This window comes from Macaca thibetana, chromosome 5 (genome assembly GCF_024542745.1).
Source record: "Macaca thibetana thibetana isolate TM-01 chromosome 5, ASM2454274v1, whole genome shotgun sequence".
NCBI classification, from domain to species: domain Eukaryota; kingdom Metazoa; phylum Chordata; class Mammalia; order Primates; family Cercopithecidae; genus Macaca; species Macaca thibetana.
The window spans coordinates 145,218,108-145,238,339 of NC_065582.1; the positions used below are offsets into that span (position 1 = coordinate 145,218,108).

General features: G+C 39.6%; 1 protein-coding gene across 16 annotated transcripts in view; it reads right to left on the bottom strand.

Annotated features, from left to right (window-relative positions):
• The window catches only part of LIMCH1 (LIM and calponin homology domains 1), a 344,225-nt gene that overhangs the window by 192,720 nt on the left and 131,273 nt on the right, over window positions 1-20,232 (bottom strand). For all 16 annotated transcript variants that reach the window (XM_050791190.1, XM_050791189.1, XM_050791193.1 and 13 more), the window contains exon 2: window positions 14,351-14,421. In XM_050791190.1, coding sequence (XP_050647147.1) covers window positions 14,351-14,421 — 71 coding nt within the window. The remainder of the gene's footprint in view (window positions 1-14,350; window positions 14,422-20,232) is intronic.

Genomic DNA, 20,232 nt, shown 5'->3' on the forward strand with positions numbered 1-20,232 from the left:
TCTCACAGCTTAACCCTGATGTCTGACAATGGCTCACAAATCCAATTTGAGCAAGTTGAATGCATCGTCTCACCTATAAGGGCCAGGCCCTCAATCCCAACAGCCTACAGGACTCTGGTCCTGGGTGGCTGGTCCATATCCCAAACTCAACCTGCCCAAACTGAAACCATGACCTCTCCAACAAACAGAGGAACCTTTCTGGCTTGTATCAGGACCCCACTCAACTGAAACACCAAAATCATTTTTTGTCTTTTCTTTTATTCATCACTATACTCTACCAGGCGCTGTTGATTTCTTCAAAATCCGCTTCATTTTCACTGCTCTTGGGAATCAAACCACCAAATCCTTATATGGCTTGCAAGGCCCTGCACAATCTTGCCCCCACTACTTATCTCTATCCACACTGATCTCATACCATTGCCCCACTGGTTTTCTACCTTTTGGCCAAACAAGTCAACCTGCAATTCCTCCAAGACACAGAACTTGTTCCAGTCATAGGGATTTCAATCATGTTATTCTTTCAGCCCTAGAGTATGTTTCTTCTCAACTTTCATTTCCCTTTCCTCTTTCCTGGTAGAAGAGAAGAATTTCTCCTCTTCATTCAGGTTTCCACCTAAATGTGCTTCTTGAAGGGAATCTGAGGTTTATATCCCACACAGAGTCAGGATTTAGATTTCAGATCAGCTGCCCCCCCTCCCACCACCATCATTACATGATTTGATTGCATAATGCATTCATCTTTACAGTAACTTATCACACTCATAAGTGGGTTCTTATAAAAGTCAGTTGGATAAAGGAAGAGATGTCCTTGCCCTTTCAGGCACCTATCCTCTATATGTGCCAAACACAGCCTACTCGTTCCTGACTCCAAACCTTCCCTCCTGCTTTTGTCCCTGTGTAGGATGCTGTGATACTGTGAATTATATTAAGAAATCCATATTTTGGTCTTCATCCCCAGCTCCTGGCACAGAGTCCCTAAACTCCTTGTAATTTCCTAAGCAATAGGAATGCTAGGTGCATTTTTTCACTCTAACATTTAGTCTCTGACCCCAGTTGCTGACGCAGAACTCCTAATCCCTTGGAATTTCCTGGGTGATAGGAGCGTCTTTTGCTCTAATGAGGTGACTCTTGGTAGGCTCCTAGATGGAGGCTGGTTACCAGAAAGACCGAGCTACGATTAGAAACTTGGAACTTCTAGCCCCATTCCCATCCTCCAGGAAGGGGAGACAGGCTGGAAATGGAATTAATAACCAATCATGCCTAAGTGACAAAGCCTCCATAAAAATCCCTGAAACAGAATCTGAAGATATTCTGGGTTGCTGGGCATGTGGAGGTGCTGGGAGGATGGACCAACCAGAAAGAAATGAAAACCCCATTCCCTTGGTCCCATGCCTTCCCCTCTGCATCTTCCATTTGGCTGTTCATGTTTGTACCCTTTATCAAATCCTTTAGAATAAATCCGTAAATACACGGATGTTCTCCTGAGTTCTATGAGCCATTCTGATAAATGTTTAAACCTAAGGAGGCCATGAGAGCCTCCAATTTGTAGCCAAGTAGACAGAAGTTGTGGGTCACCTGAGGACCTGTTGCTTGCAGCTGGCATCTAAATGGCAGGGGCAGTCTTGTGGGACTGAGCCCTTAACCTGTGTGGTCTGTATATCTCCAGGTAGTGTCAAGATTAAGTTAAACTTTAAGATAACCAGCTGGTATTGGAGAATTGGTCATTTTGAGGGACAAAAACCACACATTTTTGTGACCAGAGTGTTACAAAAGTATAAAGAAAGAAAAAACTGCTTGTTTTTTTCTATAAAGATGATTTTCCCTTTCCCCAACCTATTCTTTTCTTAAGTAATAGTCAATTAATATTATATCTCCCCAATTAACTGTCTCCCAAGATGTAACAGTATCCTTGTTTAACCTCTTATTAAATCTTGGAGATTAAATCTTTGTCGGTTTTACATTTACTCATACACTGGTTTACACTGTAACTTAACTGCTCTGTGTGTGTGGGTCCAGTCCCCAAGCACATCATAAAACTTTTGAAGATCATGTCTTATATTCTGTTTTTATGGCTCTTGGTGCCTAATTTGGTGCTATGCAGCACATGGTCGATAGCCAACAATTCCTCCATGTGATAAAATGTCTCCACTCCAAGTTACACCATCAACCCTCAACCTGTCCTACAAGACTAGGACACATCTGTGACACACCACATCTCATGCTGAAACCATGACAAGAATCCAAGGCCAGACCTCCTTCTGACAAGCAGCTCATTTATCAGTGATGACAGAACAAGTGTTTGCCAACAGATTTCTTATCTTTGGAAAATCATTTCAGCAACATAGGAACTGAGACAAAAATCCACTAAGACATTCTTTATTGGTCACTTATTTGTAGATTAACATACTCACACTTTCATTTCATGACAATATATTTTCAAAACAAAACTTTTAAGTTCAGTTCTATGACTCCTAGGAAGATGGAATTTGTAATAGAGGATCTTATACTTGAAGAAAGCAAATACATCCATCCTTTGGTCTCCCAGTCTTTAGGGATGGGTTTGTTGTTTATACAAAGTGTGTGTGTGTGTGTGTGTGTGTGTGTGTGTGTGTGTGTGTCTCAGAAACAGAAAGAGAGAGAATAATATTGAATAAGACTGGGAGAAAGTTAAAGGCAGTCATTGATGATCAGGTGGCCTAGGTAGAAATTTTATATCTGGGTCTCAATCTATTCACCAAGTGTTTCTATAGATGGATTATTTGCTATACCAGGGTCCAATGAGTGAAATACAAAGATAAAGAGTCTTCAAGAAAGCTCTCAATCCGGTACAAAGATGGGACAAAGAGGTAGAACTCTATGATAGCACTAAAGTGGAGCTTTGTATAGGTACTTAGCAGTCAGACAAGAACCTATTAACACTGCCTAGAAGGTTCTGGAACAGCTTCCCAGAGAAGGAAACCACAACAGACTGGATGGATGGGAGGAAATGACATCACCACAGAGGTCAGGGTTATTGTTTCCAAAACAATCACTCTAGTCCCCAAGCTCTGCCAGCCAAAGTTCATTATTCACACATGATCAAGTTTGTAAGGGACCCAAATTTTCTTGCCCAGTTTTTGATCACAAGCTAGATGAGAGAAGCTAGAAAGTATAATCCAAATGCCTTCGTCCCGTGGCTTGCTGGCAGCCTGAGAGAGTGAGCCATTGGGTGCACAGTGACACGGAGTTGCAATGACTATGTCATATTCATAATTGACTTTTGGACTATTTCCAAAAACAATAATGAGAACAGCCAGTGGTACAGGGTGCCAAGCAAGTGCCAGATGCTATGCTGAGTGCTTGACTGTATTCTCTCACTGGAATCTCCCAGAAACCTCATGAAGTAGTAATTTCTCTGTTACATAGATGAACGGGGGAAGTTAACATTTAAGTGCCTGCTATGTTCCAAACACTGAACAAAGAATTTTATACATATTTTCAATTCATTTTATCCTCAGAACAATCCTATATGGATTTTTACAATTATTATCTGTTTTTATAGATAAGTAAACTGGGGGACTCAGAGAGGTTAGGTTACTAGCCTAAGGACACACAGGAGGCATATCTAGGATCTGCTTCATCTACTAGGTTGAACCCTAGGAAATCACATTATCTGACTATTTTTTGGTCTATTGACACAATTTCATAGGATTCAATGCAGGAATTCCAAAATCCATTCACGTTCAACTATACTCTCTCATAAAAGGGTTTGAACTGGCTTTTGTTAAATATATGTCCTTAGATCGTAACCAAAATGGAAGAAAAGGGTGGGGAAAATGATAAGCAAATCAGAGAATAAGGGAGAGCATATCAGTAAGAATTAAGGTAAGAAAATAAACACAGTCATACACACACTTTAAATTTGGCTTTGCATTTCTCTATGGGCAAGCTACAAATAGCCATGAAGTATCTGCATACTGCCATTGCCAGGAAGCATTTGGGAATCTGAAGGTGAGTATGGGGTTGTTCCCATGAGTGGGAGGCACCACTGGCTTGAAGTGAGCAGGGCAGAAGAGGTAAATTATCTGCAATGAGTGGAACCACTCAGATGCAAAAAGGAATTACTCTGGTGACATCAATAGCATCCCTGTGGAGACACAGGAGCTCATCAGCTTCAAAATCTACCTAGGATGTTTGAACAGCTCCACAGGGATCCCACTGACTGGGGCTCTCCTAGACCTCCTGGAAGAAATGGTTAAAGAAACTCTAGGAAACTCAGGATGTAGAGATATCAGGACTAATGCCAGAGAAGCAAACATTAACCCCAACCCCTGGAAAGAAAAGGTCTCAAGTGTGCAGAGACACACCCTGAGGTTGGACAGAGCTGGAAATGGAGAGAGGCCTTATTCTAAGAGACAGCAAATGATTGTGAGAAGAAACTCAACTGGATAGCTCCAAGGTCTCCTGTCCACTCTCAGAGAATTGGTGCCAAGTTATTCAGTAAGGGGTACTATAAATTAAAAGGAAAAAGTACAGACTACTCAGAGGATCACCTGTCTAAGATTTGCTCAAAGAGCTGTCATCGGGAGAGAGTTCTCTCTCCCAACTCCAAGTGCTCGGAGGCAGCAGAGTCAGGGAACATGGCAGCCACATCAGGAGAAAAATGGCAGCTCCTGGAAGCATCAGCCCAAACCCCTGGAGATGGAGGTAAAAAGCCTGGGAGGAAGTTCAGAGGAAGGGCAGTTATCACTTGAGGGCTGAGGGAAACGACCAGTAGAGGATAAAGCCTGCTTCTTAGGAGAGAGGCTTTTCTCTGGCAACACTCCCAAGGAAGGAGGGATCTGTAGATTTTGGTGGCCTCAGTTTTACCTCACCAAGGTAACTCACTCCGTAGTTTAAAGAGGAGAGGGATAAAGGAATGGACTCCTGACAGGACAGGTCTGAAAACATAAGTTCCTCCAAAGCATCCTTCTTCGAACACACCCCTATGTAAGTCTAACCCAGGCCTCAAACAGACATAATAAGCCTTGCACACCACTCTTAAGCTCACCTTTTCTCCACTAGAAGTTCCGAAGGCTCTCTGTCCTGGTTGGATGTAAGAGTCCCTCGGCGGGCACATATTGGTTTTGTTGGTCTAACAGTCATTCCTTCTTCTTTGATAATAGCTTCTTAATTTCCACGTGAGCAACTTTCCCTCCCCAACTCTCCAGGAAAGGTAGGGCAGTTGTAGGGTAGGACAGACCATGGAGAGTGCCCATGCTACTTCCTGGCTCCAAGCAAGGGCAAATCCAGACCTGGCCACTCAGTTAATTCCAAGATGAGCACCAAGCCCAATTCAGGTCAATAAAGGGTAGGCACCAGGACTTCTACTGGAATTACCCCCAAAAAGTATCTCTTTTTTCCTGCTTGGATTGCAAAGCTAGTAAAATAAGCTAAAAGCTAACAGTAGCCAGCTTTGTCACCACATGGGAAAACTTACCCAAAGACAAAGCCAATAAAGAAGAAAGCAGAGGCAAGAGATGGATGGATGGATGGATGGATAGATAGACAGACAGACAGACAGACAGAACAGTCAGATAACACAATTCAAGCATGGTTATATAGTTATATCTGTACCTGGGGTGTGTGTGTGCATGTGTGTGTGAGATTTACCTCTGTGCTTATTCATATGAACCAATCACATCCCATTTTTGTTTAAACTGGTTTCAGCTGCATTTCTATCACTGACAACAACAAAAATTCTCACTAACAAACTTCAACCCCTCCACCACAAAAAAAAAAAAAAAAAAAAAAAAAAAACCATTTTTTAAATGTAGGCCTAACATCATTTTGACACATGTCTGCAAGTAGGAAATGAGGAAAGTGAAAAAAGAATTCTATACCAATATGAAAAAAAGCTCATCATCATGGATCATTAGAGAAATGCAAATCAAAACCACAATGAGATACCACCTCACGCCAGTCAGAATAGTGTTTAGTAAAAAGTCAAACAACAGATGCTGGTGAGGTTGCAGAGAAAAAGGAATGCTTTACACTATTGGTGGGAATGTAGATTAGTTCAACCACTGTGGAAGATAGTGTGGCGATTCCTCAAAGATCTAGAAGCAGAAATACCATTTGACCCAACAATCCCATTACTGGGTATATACCCAAAGGAATATGTCATTCTATTATAAAGATACAAGCATGCATATGTTCACTACAGCACTATTCACAATAGTGAAGATATGGAATTAATCCAAATGCCCATCAGTGATAGACTGGATAAAGAAAATGTGGTTGGCCGGGCACGGTGGCTCAAGCATGTAATCCCAGCACTTTGGGAGGCCAAGACGGGCAGATCACAAGGTCAGGAGATCGAGACCATCCTGGCTAACATGGTGAAACCCCGTCTCTACTAAAACATACAAAAAACTAGCCGGGCGAGGTGGTGGGCGCCTGTAGTCCCAGCTACTCGGGAGGCTGAGGCAGGAGAATGGTGTAAATCTGGGAGGCGGAGCTTGCAGTGAGCTGAGATCCACCACTGCACTCCAGCCTGGGCGACAGAGCGAGACTCTGTCTCAAAAAAAAAAAAAAAAAGAAAAGAAAAGAAAAGAAAATGTGGTACAGATACACCATGGAATACTATGCAGCCATAAAAAGGAATGAAATTATGTCCTTTGCAGGGACGTGGATGGAGCTGGAAGTCATAATCCTTAACAGACTAACTCAGGAACGGAACACCAAACACCACATCTTCTCACTTATAAGGGGGAGCTGAATGATGAGACCACATGGACACACAGGTGAAACAACACACACTGGGGCCTCTCAGTGGTGCAGGGGGAGGGCACTGGGGGAGGGAGAGCATCAGGAAGAATAGCTAATAGACGCTGGGCTTAATATCTGGGTGATGGGTTGCTCTATGCAGCAAACCACCATGGCACACATTTACCTATGTAACAAACCTGCACATCTTGCACATGTACCCTAGAACTTAAAAAAAAAATTGAAGCTTTTTTTTTTTTTTTTTTTTTTTTAAAAAAAAAAAAAAAAAAAAAAAAAAGGATTCTACACCGGGAGGTGGGAGTGAAAATGTCATTGATTTTAAACCCACTTTCCTGATTCTAAATTAAGATTCCCACTAAAGATTTAATACAGTGGACAAGGGAATTAATTTTTCTATTGTTTTCTATAATTCAGTAATTGTGTCTCATCACCAGGAAAAGGATATTTTCCAGTTACTTTCATTTATACCTTAGAGACAAAATATAAAGAAGCATATCCCTTCTCTAGAATGACCCCACCAAAAAAGTTGAAATATTTCATAGAATCATCCCTAAACAAGCAACATGAGAGCAGAAGAAACAAAAGAAAAGCTGGAATACCTCTGTCTCCTTTTGATGTGGTGACTAGATGACTTATCTCTACAAGGCTTATCAATTCTTGATTTCACACATCAAGCAACACCAAAAAGTGAGGGAATCTTTCCAGCCTCCTAAGTCAATTATACCCCTTCATGTTCACAAATAGAAATATGACTTTCATACAGCTCTGGTCAAAAAACATGAGATTCTAAAACACTTAAGAGTTCATTTCCTTAAAGTTCTTGCAGTGAATGCTTCAGATAAGATAGAAAATGGTAAGGCACTAGCAGACTCTTTCTCATCCACATATATCTATGCTTTCAAAGAAATAATCTTTACAATGACTAACTTAAAAACATTGAAGGTTCTGTGTAGAACTAACTCATGTGTGGTCTGTACTTTTCTCAGGGGTTAAAGAAAATCACAGTGGCCATTAATGGTCTTTCTTGTGCAGAGTTCTTACCAGAACTCCCCAGTGACCTCACCCAGAGCCCCCATGCTGAAATATGACATCTCCCACGGTGATTTTGATGGTACTCAGTTTCCATCATTCATGCTGTTAGTAGGTGCTAGTCTTTTCTCTCTCCTGTCTCTGTAGTCTTTAGTCCAGGTCCACCTCTCTCGTTTGTTTCCATCTGGTCTCAACCACTCTATCGAAAACTGAAACCCCTCCATCCTCCACTGACCCCAGCCTCCTATCCTTTCAGCGCTCTCATGCCCTCACTTGTATTGAACCTGCCTTCTTAAACCAAGTGGGACTCCCAGGCCTTTGATGCTTACATTCTTCTAGTACCTATCTCTCTCAAAGTCTTCACTGGAAGCTCCTTCCTTGGGCAGGTGTGCCCAATATAGTCACATTGGTGATTCTGCCTGAACATTGGCCAGGGCAGGACATCTGACCTTGCCAAAGGTGAACACTAAGATAAAGCAAGAATTGGAAGACAATATAAAAACAAATAGAAATATGAACCATCTACCTATACGAACACAAAAGCTCTAAAATCTATTTCCAGTGGACTGACTTTAAAATCTTAGACGTTCTATATTCTGGTTATATTTGTAAAACAAGCCTGCTATTATCACTTACCTCATTCATTATCTATAGAGAATTTTTTAGCAATTAAGGGTTATGTAAAAGTATGGATGCCAATGGATTAGTGATACTCAAAAAGAGGAGGGAGAAAAGCTCTTTTCTTCAAAAAGACGCAAGAATGACAGCTAACAAATGCAGAAAGAATAGAATTAGAACGTCACCATTGTTGCAACTCTCAATGTAATGATTGATTCAGGAAGGTATCATCAATAGATACTAAAGCCATTGGATGAAAGATCTGGGGGTATCAAGTTATTTCCACAATTTCAGAGTATCTTTCACAGATGACAAAAGAGAAAAGGCATATTAACAATGCATAAATCTTGGGGACATCACCTTGACCAATTATCACTCATAACATTACCAGCAATGGGACAAACCCTACTATGTCCCATGCCAAGAACATCACCCATGTGTTCTTGCTATAACTGTCTAACCTGAATTTAACCATGAGGAAGAAATTAGAAAAACCCAAATGTGAGATATATTCTACAAAATAGCTGGTCTGGAATCTTCAAACGTGTTCATGTTATGAAAGACACAAAAGACTGGATGGATTTTCTAGGATTAGGGAGGCTAAAGAGGCATGGTAACCAAATGCAATGTGTGACCTTTGATTAGATCTTAGATTTTTTTTTTCTTTTTTGAGATGGAGTCTCGTTCTGTCGCCAGGCTGGAGTGCAGTGGCATAATCTCAACTCACTGCAACCTCTGTCTCCCGGGTTCAAGAGATTCTCTTGCCTCAGCCTTCTGAGTAGCTGGGACTACAGGCATGTGCCACCACACCCAGCTAATTTTTGTATTTTTAGTAGAGACGGGTTTTCACCATGTTGGCCAGGATGGACTCGATCTCTTGACCTCATGATCCACCCGCCTTGGCCTTCCAAAGTGCTGGGATTATAGGCATGAGCCACTGCCCCCAGCCAGATCCTAGATTTGTAAAAAATCAGTATAAAGGATATTACTGGGGATACTAGCAACACTTAACTCTGGACTATGCTTTAGACATTACTATATCATTGCTAAATGCCTTGAATGGTTATGGAGGATAATGTTCCTATATTTAAAAGATCCACCCTGCAACATTTAGGAGTCAAGTTTCATGATGTTTGCATCTTACATTCAAATGGTTCAAGGAAAAAGAGGCGCATATATATATATATATACACACACACACACACACACACACACATATACACATGAAGAGATAAAGCAAATATGGCAAAATGATAATAATTAGTATATTGAGGTGCAGGGTATATGGCTATTTATTATATTATTCTTGTAACTTTTCTATAAATTTGAAATTGTCCAAAATAAAAAGGTGGGGGAGAAAACTTGCAAAGAGACTCCTGGGAAAATCTTTTGTAAAACGTTATTTAATTTACCCAAATAGCATTTTGCAGTGCCTAAACTCAATTTCTTAACTTTACAAGGATAAATAATTTACATCTAAAATTAATCCAACAGTCCTTTAGAACTGGCAAAGTTTCTCTATAAAGGACCAGATAGTAAACATTTTAGGCTTTGTGAGCCACATATAGACTCTTGTTTAATTTAGTTTGGTTTACAATCCTTTAAAAATGTAAAAAACATTCTTAGCAAGAAGGCCAGTAAAAAACAAAAAAACAAACAAAAAAATAGGCCAAGGGCCATAATTTGCCAACCCCGATCCAGATATAATTCCACAGACTCTTATCTAAATAATAAAATCAGAGTCAGAAACACAAGTCAGAAAGTTTCTTTTCTGGAGCTATTTCAAACAGCCTGGTGTATGTACAGGGAAGTAGAGAATAATTAGAATATCATCTGCCAATGACTCCAACCTGGGAGTAGCTTCTTTAAAGACTCTCTGCAGCCCTCCTTTTTGACTCATAAGTCATCAAGGACACTGCTGTATATGATTAAGACTTCTAACAGAATAACATTTGTCACATATTTGTGACTCTGTCACACTTTGACCCCAGCCTCTTATTAAATACTCAGAAGAGGGCTCATACCATTTAAGCATTTAACCTCCGAAACTTCAACTACACACACACTTGGCAAAAACAACAGAGGAAGACAGACATGAGTATGGCAAAAACACATCTACTGCCATTCCACTGGACACAGGCACTCTATATTATACTTGCTATTACTGTAAGTTATACATTTATGTATTAATATTCCTGCATGGGGGTTGATATTCAAAGCCATAGGGAGAAAGAGCTCTCCCAGGGTGATTTTGAGGGTATTCTATTTCCATCGTACATGCTGTATGTAGGGGCTCATCTTTTCTCTCTCCTGTTTCTGTAGTCTTTAATCCAGGTCCACAATTCTCATTTGTCTCCATCTGGTCTTGATCGCTCTATCAAAAACTGAAACTCCTACATCCTCCACTGACCACAGCCTCTGACCCTTTCAGCTCTCTTGTCCTTGCTTTTATTGAAGCTGCCTTCTTAGCCCAAGTGGGACCACCAGGCCCCTGATGCTTATATTTTTCTAAGACCACCAACCCCACGCAGTCCTTCTTTGTCCTCTGCCCAGCTGAGACCCCGTGGTTCACCCTCTGCACTGCCAACCTCCCCACACTTAGCTCTGCAGGCACTAATGCCCTCTCCTCTCTCCACCCGCCAATCTCTTTCTTTTCTCTCCCATTAAAATCCCAATTCTAGAACAGGGCAGTGATTAAGAGCAAGAGTTAAGGGATCAGACCTCCTGAACTTAATTTTATTTTTCTTTGAGACGAAGTTTTGCTCTTGTTGCCCAGGCTGGAGTGCAGTAGCACGATCCCAGCTCACTGCAACCTCTGCTTCCCAGGTTCAAGCAATTCTCCTGCTTCAGTCTCCTGAGTAGCTAGGATTACAGGCATCCGCCACCCAGCCCGGCTAATTTTTTGTATTTTTAGTAGAGATGGGGTTTCATCATGTTGGCCAGGCTGGTCTTGAACTCCTGACCTCAGGTGACCCACCCACCCCGCCTCCCAAAGGGTTGGGATTACAGGCGAGAGCTACCGTGCCCGGCCAAACTTAAATACTTTTTATCTGTGTGACCTTAGCCAAGTTATTTAATCCTTTGTACCTCAGTTACTTTCTCTGTAAAATAGGTATAATAATATTCCTTAGAGACCACAGTTAAGTTTGAAAACAGGCTAGTCAGGGGAAAAAACAGACTCCAGGCCCAGAAGGTACCCTTCTGTTTGATGAAAATGATGAAGGTTTTTTTGGCTTGTTTCTTTATACTCCTACAACAGCTCAGGAAATTTTTAGTGAACAAAGATGCTGGTGTCTCTACACAGTTGCTACCAACATTTAGAGTGGATCCAGCTTGGACAAAAAGATGAGCATTTGTTGAACAAAAGAAAGAATTCAACAATGCTGCTCATGTATTTGCCAACTGGGATAACACTGCTCCAAGATACCAACTGGGCTTCTATTTTGAATAACACAAAACTGGAAAGCATCAAATAACTTTTTAAAGCCTATATACTATAAAAAGCCCCATTCTAAGAAGAGCTAAACTGCTTAGTTTTCAAAATTTGAAATTGTAGAGAGTCCTTATATTTTTAAACGTTTCTGTGGTGTGGGGTAGCTATGAGTTAGAACTCCTAATCATCGTCATCCACTAAACTCTCTCCGGTTCTAGAGAGTGGTACAGTCTTAGGCATTCTAATCTAATCTCCAAAGACAGGTGTTTGACACCTGTGTGGCTCCACTGTCTGGGAGCCTTCAACTTCCTAAAATCCTCCATGCTGAGTGTCCCGGCTTTTGGCCCCCGCCATCAAACAATCCCATATTTTCAACAGAGTAAGTCCCCCTTTTTGCTAGACTGGCTTTGGGGTACAAGTCCCAGAAAATACACCTGCTAATCTCCGTCTGTGGCAGCCTAATAGTCTTGACTTAGACAAAACCTAGCCATAAGCGTGAGAAAGAAAACTCTCTTCCTCCGTCGTCCCCAGCCACCATTGCATGCAGCTCCTGGGTCATGGTTTTGGTTCTCATTGCTCTGCAATTTCCATGCCTAGAAATTTGTGTGCATCTGGTTTCGCTGGCTCCTGACCCAGCTTTCTCTCAAAGGACCTAGCAGAGGTTCATGCTACTGGCTTTCCTTGCCTCAGGCCTCCTATGTGGTTCATTCCACTTTAGCAAACTCTCTGCTGGGTCTGCTAGCTAGAGTCCCACTGAGGAAACAAAGGCTTGATCCCTAGTCCGCAGACTCCAAAGCTCATGCTCCTTCAAATACACCAGTGGGTCTAATTCCCTGTGATCAGAGGACTTAGACAATTTCATCCTACCTACCCGGGCATGAGAATATAGCAGAGAAGTGGATGCCTACAAGAATCTCTGGAGCAAATGTTGGGTAAACAAAAATTGGACCAAAGACCCACTTCAATTGAACCAACATGGTCCGCATGAATTAGATCAGATTTTCGCTAGTCTGTTAATATCTGGAGAGGGCTAAGCCCAGAATCATGGGAAAAGCAAGTGCTAGAACAGAGGGAAAGAGTTCAGAGCCTGACTGGCTTGCATCCACTGAGGTGCTGAAGTAATTACAGCTTACCTAAGAGTTAAGCTCTGATTTAGATGTAATAATGAGAAAAGAGGTGGTGAGGGATATACGAGTAGGGTGGAGAGACTTCGTAGGAAAGAGAATATGGAAACATCAAATAGAAGATATACATTTTTCTTTGAAGAAAGAAGAGCAGGCGGGAGGCAGAAAAAAATGCTGACAAGGGCTGTGTTGAGAGGTTCAACAAAATAGTCAACATCTGTACAGTGCTGCACAATCTTTGAAAGTGCCTCACTCACTCTATTCTTTTGAAGCTCATAAAAAGCCTATGAAATAGAGTTATAAATTTTTTATTATGATTTTAGGAAAAAAATGAGACTTGAGGAGATTAAATGACTTAGGGGTAAAGTAAGAACATCAATCTCTAGTCCTCAGGCTCCAAACCCACACTCCTTCCATGTTATCATTGGATCCCAAGCAATATTCTGAAAGTTGTCAAAAACAAGAGTTTATTCTATGTCATTCCATTGAAATCAAGTATAAGAGAAGGCAAAACAGATCCTACTGTGATAGAGATCAGAACAGTGCTTGTCTCCAGGGGCTTGAGATTGAATGAGAAGGGGCATGAGGAAACTTTTTGTTTCATATCTTGATTAAGGTATAGGTTACATACATGCACAAATCTTTCAATACTCATTAGATTGTACAGTTAGGAGCTATGTGTTTCACTGTATGTACATTTCACCTCAATAAAACAAAAATCAGTATTGAAATTACAGAACTTGTTAAATAAATGCAAATTTTGTAATCTTAAAATTTACGTCTATCCATAAATCTTGAAATTTATGTCTATACTTTATAAGTATGAAGGCTCTGCTTATTTTATATCTAGAGCTACTTCACAGGAGCCCCGAATTCTTCGAAACACAAAAATTAAACACTGTAGTTATTGTTCACATTTAAATTTTGCCAACAGCACAAATTAAACATATTCAAAATACACCAGTGAAACAGGCAAAGTGAGGAACATTACCCGGCATGCTTTTAAGATGTTGTAAGTATATTGTGTCCACTTTTGGTGCAAGCTGCTTTTGTTTGGGATTTAAATGAGGAGAAAAGTTTTACTTTTACCACAATTAGGTCCACCCTTACAATTACATGGGATCAAATTGATGCACAGTGAAAGATTATTGGAGCTGAGCAGCAGCTACCAGATGCTCGCTCTCTGTCTGTTTGCAGTTGCCACAGTCCCCACCACTCCCTACTGGAACACCAAGGCTGCCACACTGACTTGTGTTTCTTGTCTAGCCCAGTGATTTTTTGAGTTTCAGATTCAAACTGTGAATAAATTCAAAACAAAACACTAGAAGTCTTACAGCCAAACTGGATAGTATTAATGATGTTTTTTGAATAAAATCAACTGAATATAGGCTATACTTACTCGCAGAGGAGGATTCCATTTTCTAAACCTGTCCGAAAATCTTTATCACCAAAACTTCTGCCAGTTACTTGCTGCAAAAGAGAAAAGAAAAAGAGACTATAAGTTTTTCTTTTTAAATCAAGAAGCCCAATCATATATATATGTGTGTGTGCATGTGTGTGTGTATATATATAATTATATATGTGTATATATGTATGTGTGTATATATATATAAATTATATATATAATTATATATATAATTTTATTATATATATAATTATATATATAATAAAATTATATATATATAATTATATATATATATAATTTTATTTCAAGAACCTTGAAAAAACTGGTGGCATTCCAAGAATGGGGAAAATCTGTTAGGCCTGAATTTCCTTCCCATGTATAGCTTTGCCTAGATCAACTAAGGTTAAATTTAGACCATTTCTTTGAAGCCTTTTTTTCTATGTACTACCTTAAAAAATATCTGCCCTTCCTGATAAGAATTCCTTACTTCTGGGAGTTTGGGCACAGTTAGTCAAGGCCACAGTCTCTTTCATCCAGAGGACCCACGCCACGCACTTTCAAAAAGCCTGGAGAAAGCGCACCTGAGGATAAAGTCCCTATTTACTGAAACCTCTACGGACTCAGGGAGCAGAGGATATGGATGCCTAATCTCAAGGTACTAACATCAAGACAGGAAGATTAAAGTCAATATCCATTAATAATATGGCATAAAAGAGAAAAAATTGAAAGCTGGGAAAGAATAATTGTCTGACAGCACAGGATTGACAACCACTCTTGGTGCCTCTGGCTCTCAGCAGCCCTGTGGCCTGGGCACCAGGGAGACATTTGTTCATGTGTTCATTCAGTAAATATTTATTGAGCACCTAAAATATACCAGGTAAGTATGTACACAGGCATCCCTCAATATCCATGGGGGAATGCTTTCAAAACCCATCTCAGCTACCGAAATCTGTGAATGCTCAAGTCTCTGATAAAAAATGGTGTAGTATTTGCATATAACCTATGCACATCTTCCAGTATATGTTGAATCATCTCCAGATTACACTGCATAACATAATGTAAATGCTATATAAATAGTTGTTATACTGTATTGTTTATGAAATAACGAAAACAAAAACAGATGCTTTTTTTTTTTCAAATATTTTTGGTCCACAGTTGGTTGAACCCACAGATGTAGAACTCATGGATATGGAAGCCTGACTTGACTATAAACCCTAGAGCAACCTCTAAAACAGCAAAATAAAGTTATAGCTAACAAACCAAGAAAGAAGATAAAATTAATCATAAAAAATACTAACAATTTTAAAAGCAACAAAAAAGGGGAAGGGGAACAAAGAACAGAAGGAGCAAATAGAAAAAAAATAGATTATAAACTTAAACCTGATCATGTCAATACTTACCTTAAATATAAATGGTTTAAACATCCCCAATTAAAAGACAGAGATTGTCAGAATGGCTAAAAAAGCAGGACCCAACAACTATATACTGCCTACAGAAATGCACTTTAAATATAAAGACACAAAAAGTTAAATAAAAGAATAAAATAAGATATACCATAACACTAATCAAAAGAAAGCTGGATTAACCATATATATATGGTTATATGTAAATCGTTGTTACACTGTATTGTTTGGGAAATACATATTCTTTTCTGGGAAAGTCTGATATAACTGTATATCAGACAAAGAAACTTTCATAACAAAAATAACAACAGAAATAAAATCATTTGATAATGATAAAGAGGCTCACTAATCAGGAAGATGTAAGAATCCTAAACATCCACACACCTAATTAAAAAGCTTCAAAATACACAAGCCAAAACAGATAGAACTATACAGAGAAATGGACATATCCACAAACAGAGTCAGAGATTTATATATCTCCCTTCAATAATTGACAGGACAAGTAGAGAGAAAAATCAATCACGCTATAGAAGACTTGACCAACGCTATCTACCAAACAGACCTAAATGACACTCCTAGAATATTCTACCCTAAAACTGCAGAATGTACATTTTTTAAAGTTCACAGTGAGCATTTATGAAGACCGTCCAAATTCTGAGTCAGAACACAAATCTCAATACACTTAAAAGAATTCATACAAAATATATTATCTGATTGCAATGTAATTAAATTCTAAGCTAACAACAGAAATATCACTGGAAAATCCCCCAAACATTTTTAAACTAAATAACATAATTCTTAATAACCCATTGATCAAAGAAGAAATCAAAAAGAAATTAGAATGTATTTTGTAGTGAAAGAATATGGTAATATCAAAATGTATGGAAAGACACTAATGCAGTATTTAGAAGAAAGGAATGCCACAAAATGCCCATATCAGAAAAGATCATCTCAAATCAATGAATTGTGCTTTATCTCATCAAATTAAGGCCAAATTAAGTAGAAGAAAGGGGGGAAACTCAGGAGTGAAATCAATCAAATACAAAACTGAAAAACAATAGAGAAAAATCAAAGAAACCAAAAGCTGGTGGGGGGTTTTGTGAGATCAATAAAATTTAGAAACCTTTGGCTACATTAATAAACTCTTAGCCAATAAAATTGGTAATCCTTTTGTTTTTAGTCAAAAAAGAAAAAAGGCAGAAATTACTGACATCAAGAATGACAGCGATGACATTATTACAGATACTATAGATACTAAAAGAATAACAAGAAAAGTTATAAATTTATACCAATAAATTCGTCAACTTAGATGAACTTGATAAATCCCTTGACACAAACAGCCATAATTCACTCAACAAAGACATAGATAGATAACGTTCTCACAAAGAAAATGTCAGGCCCAGAAGGCTTACCTAATAAATAGTATCAAATATCTAAGGAAGAAATAATGCAATTCTACACAAACTCTTCCAGATAATTGAAAACGAAAGAATACTTCCCAATTGATTTTACTATGTTACTATTACCCTGATACCAAAACCAGACAGATATTATAAGACACATACACAAAATATGCCAAAAATGGTATTTCTTCACATTGGGAATCATATATGATTTTTACTTTACTTTTTAAATTTTTCAATATTTTCCTAAAACTTTCTACAATATATATTACTTTAACCATCAGAAAAATCAAACAAGATTTTTTGTTACAAATAAAACAGTCTAAAGAAACTAAATGGTCTCAATGCTCATTAACCACTCCCACTATGTAATGTCACAAACAATTTTTTTGTTAATATCCTCTCATTCTTATTTGAGGGACGGTAAGAAAATGAATTTTAAAAAGTCATTCAACAGTTTATGAATATCTAGTTTTCCCAAAATAAATTAAGAAATATCCCATTTAAAAAGTTAATATTTTAAACATAGACTTTAAACATGTTGTCATTTTTTTCCCAGAATCTGTCCATGATTTGTCTGCCACTGATGGGTCATCTGTCAGAATGATTTACATTTTGGAAACATCACTAATCCTCTCTGTAATACTAAACTTTGTTCACCAAGAAGTGATTAGAAAGGTTCTAAAACATTTTGTCATAAGTCTTTACATTTTTGTTAAAAGCATTATGTTATAGTGAAAACAGTGCCAACACTGAGAACCCAACAAAGTTTATCTTTCAGATTTCAGAATCTCTGGTTCACTTTACCTAGGCCTTTCTCCATGTATTGAGCAATGATAATGAGCAGGATCTAGAGAGAGAACCACAGATGAACTGTGGCCACTGTGTGCAGGAAGCTCACCGATTGATGAGAAAAGCAATCTAAAGTCTTATGATAAATACAAGATAACGTAACTATTAAGAAAAAAAAAAAAGTACTTTCGGAGGCCAAGGTGGGTGGATCACGAGGCCAGGAGATTGAGACCATCCTGGCTAACACGGTGAAACCCCGTCTCTACTAAAAATACAAAAAATTAGCCAGGCGTGTTGGCCGGCGCCTATAATCCCAGCTACTCGGGAGCTGAGGCAGGAGAACGATGTGAACCCGGGAGGCGGAGGTTGCAGTGAGCCAAGATTGCACCACTGCACTCCAGCCTAGGTGACAGAGCGAAACCCTGTCTCAAAAAAAAAAAAAAAGAATATAAAAAAATTGGTGCCCCACATACAACCTAAATTGCTCATTTACCATTTAAAATTATCCTGGCATGTAATGCATAGCCACTGAAAATTTTCAAGTAGGGATTGATATAACAATCTAAAAGTCAGTCTGTAAATCAAAAGTCCTCCAAGATATAGTCTGATCAAATTCAACTTCTTAGACTCCCAATTCTGGGAATAGGCACCATGTGTTTGCAGGAAGATGCTAGTTTCCACCACTGTTCCTCTTCCACTGCTCTCTGTCATCCCTCTCCCACGCCCATTAGGTCCAAGCATGGTCTTCACATTGCTCTCTACCAATTCAAATGCCATCCATTCCATCTATTTAGGATAGATGCACTTGGATCTTTGTTAGGAGGATCAACAGCTGTACAGACTGCAGAAATTCACCAAGGACCAAGCCACTGAAAATTTGGTCCTTAGACCAGTAGCAGCAGCATCTTCACCTGCAATTAATATTAGAAACACAGATTCTCGGCCAGGCGTGGTGGCTCACACCTGTAATCCCAGCACTTTGGGAGTCCGAGGCAGGCAGATCACAAGGTCAGGAGTTTAAGACCAGCCTGGCCAACATGGTGAAACCCCATCTCTACTAAAAATACGATATATAAGATTACAGACACTATATATATATATATAAAAGCTGGACGTGGTAGCATGCGTCTGTAATCCCAGCTACTCAGGAGGCTGAGGCAGGAGAATTGCTTGAACCCAGGAGGTGGAGGTTGCGATGAGCTGAGATCACGCCACTGCACTCCAGCCTGGCTGACAAAGCAAAACTCCGTCTCAAAAGAAAAAAGAAAAAAAGAAAGAAAGAAACATAGATTCCCAATGCTTCCACCCCCTCTAAGAACTACTAAATCAGAAACAGCATCTTAAAAAGATTCCCATATGATTCCTATGCACAGTACATTTCACAAAGCCCTCACCTTGTATACTAAACTAAGCCAGCAGTTCAGAACCACAGAGGGAGGACCTTCCACTGTAGTCAGGATTTGGAATGGCCTGTCTCAACAACCCCTCTCAGCAACATCTTTATAATATGTTTACAATATCACACATTCTATATACTAACAATAAAGACTGCTAATTCCTGTTCCCCTCATGATAGCATAAGCCATTGCTATAAACAGCAAAACAGCTGCCAAGAATCAACCACCAGTACCAACAGTCCATTTGCAGGGCATATAAAAAGTGACTGCCTTCCCTTACTGTGCCACCCGGATCCTGACTGATGAAGGACTCTCAGTAACCTTCCAGACAAGGCACTGGGCAAACCATCAGCTCATGATCACTCTCCAAAGACACAAGGGCAGGATGGGAAGCTTAGCAGAACGGGAAACTTAGCAGACCGGTGAAGTTTAGCAGAGCTCTTAAAAAGAGCCTGAGATGGAAGTGATGAAGAGAGAGCCCAGGTTGAGAAGCATTCAGGGAACAGCAGGGGAAGAGCTGCATGCAATGTCAGGAGCACTTCATCAGCCCCCCAGATCCTGCTCTCTTACCCTCTTGATCTTGCCCATTGATCACTTAATCCTTAGAGCTCTATCTTTGCAGCTGTTTGGCCAAAATCTTAAGAGTTATGCTTGACCTCTATCTTTTTACACCTAACCACATCTATCAACAAATCCTGTTGATTCTCCCTTCAGAACTTAGCCAGAATCATTGCTTCTAACTGCCTGCATTCTACTGTCTTTTTCCAAGCCACTGTCACACCTACATAGGTCAAGAGTCTCCTAACTGGTCTTGCTGCTTCTACCCTTGCCTCCTGTCCATCTATTCTCAACCCAGCAGTCAGGGCAATCCTATAAAATTA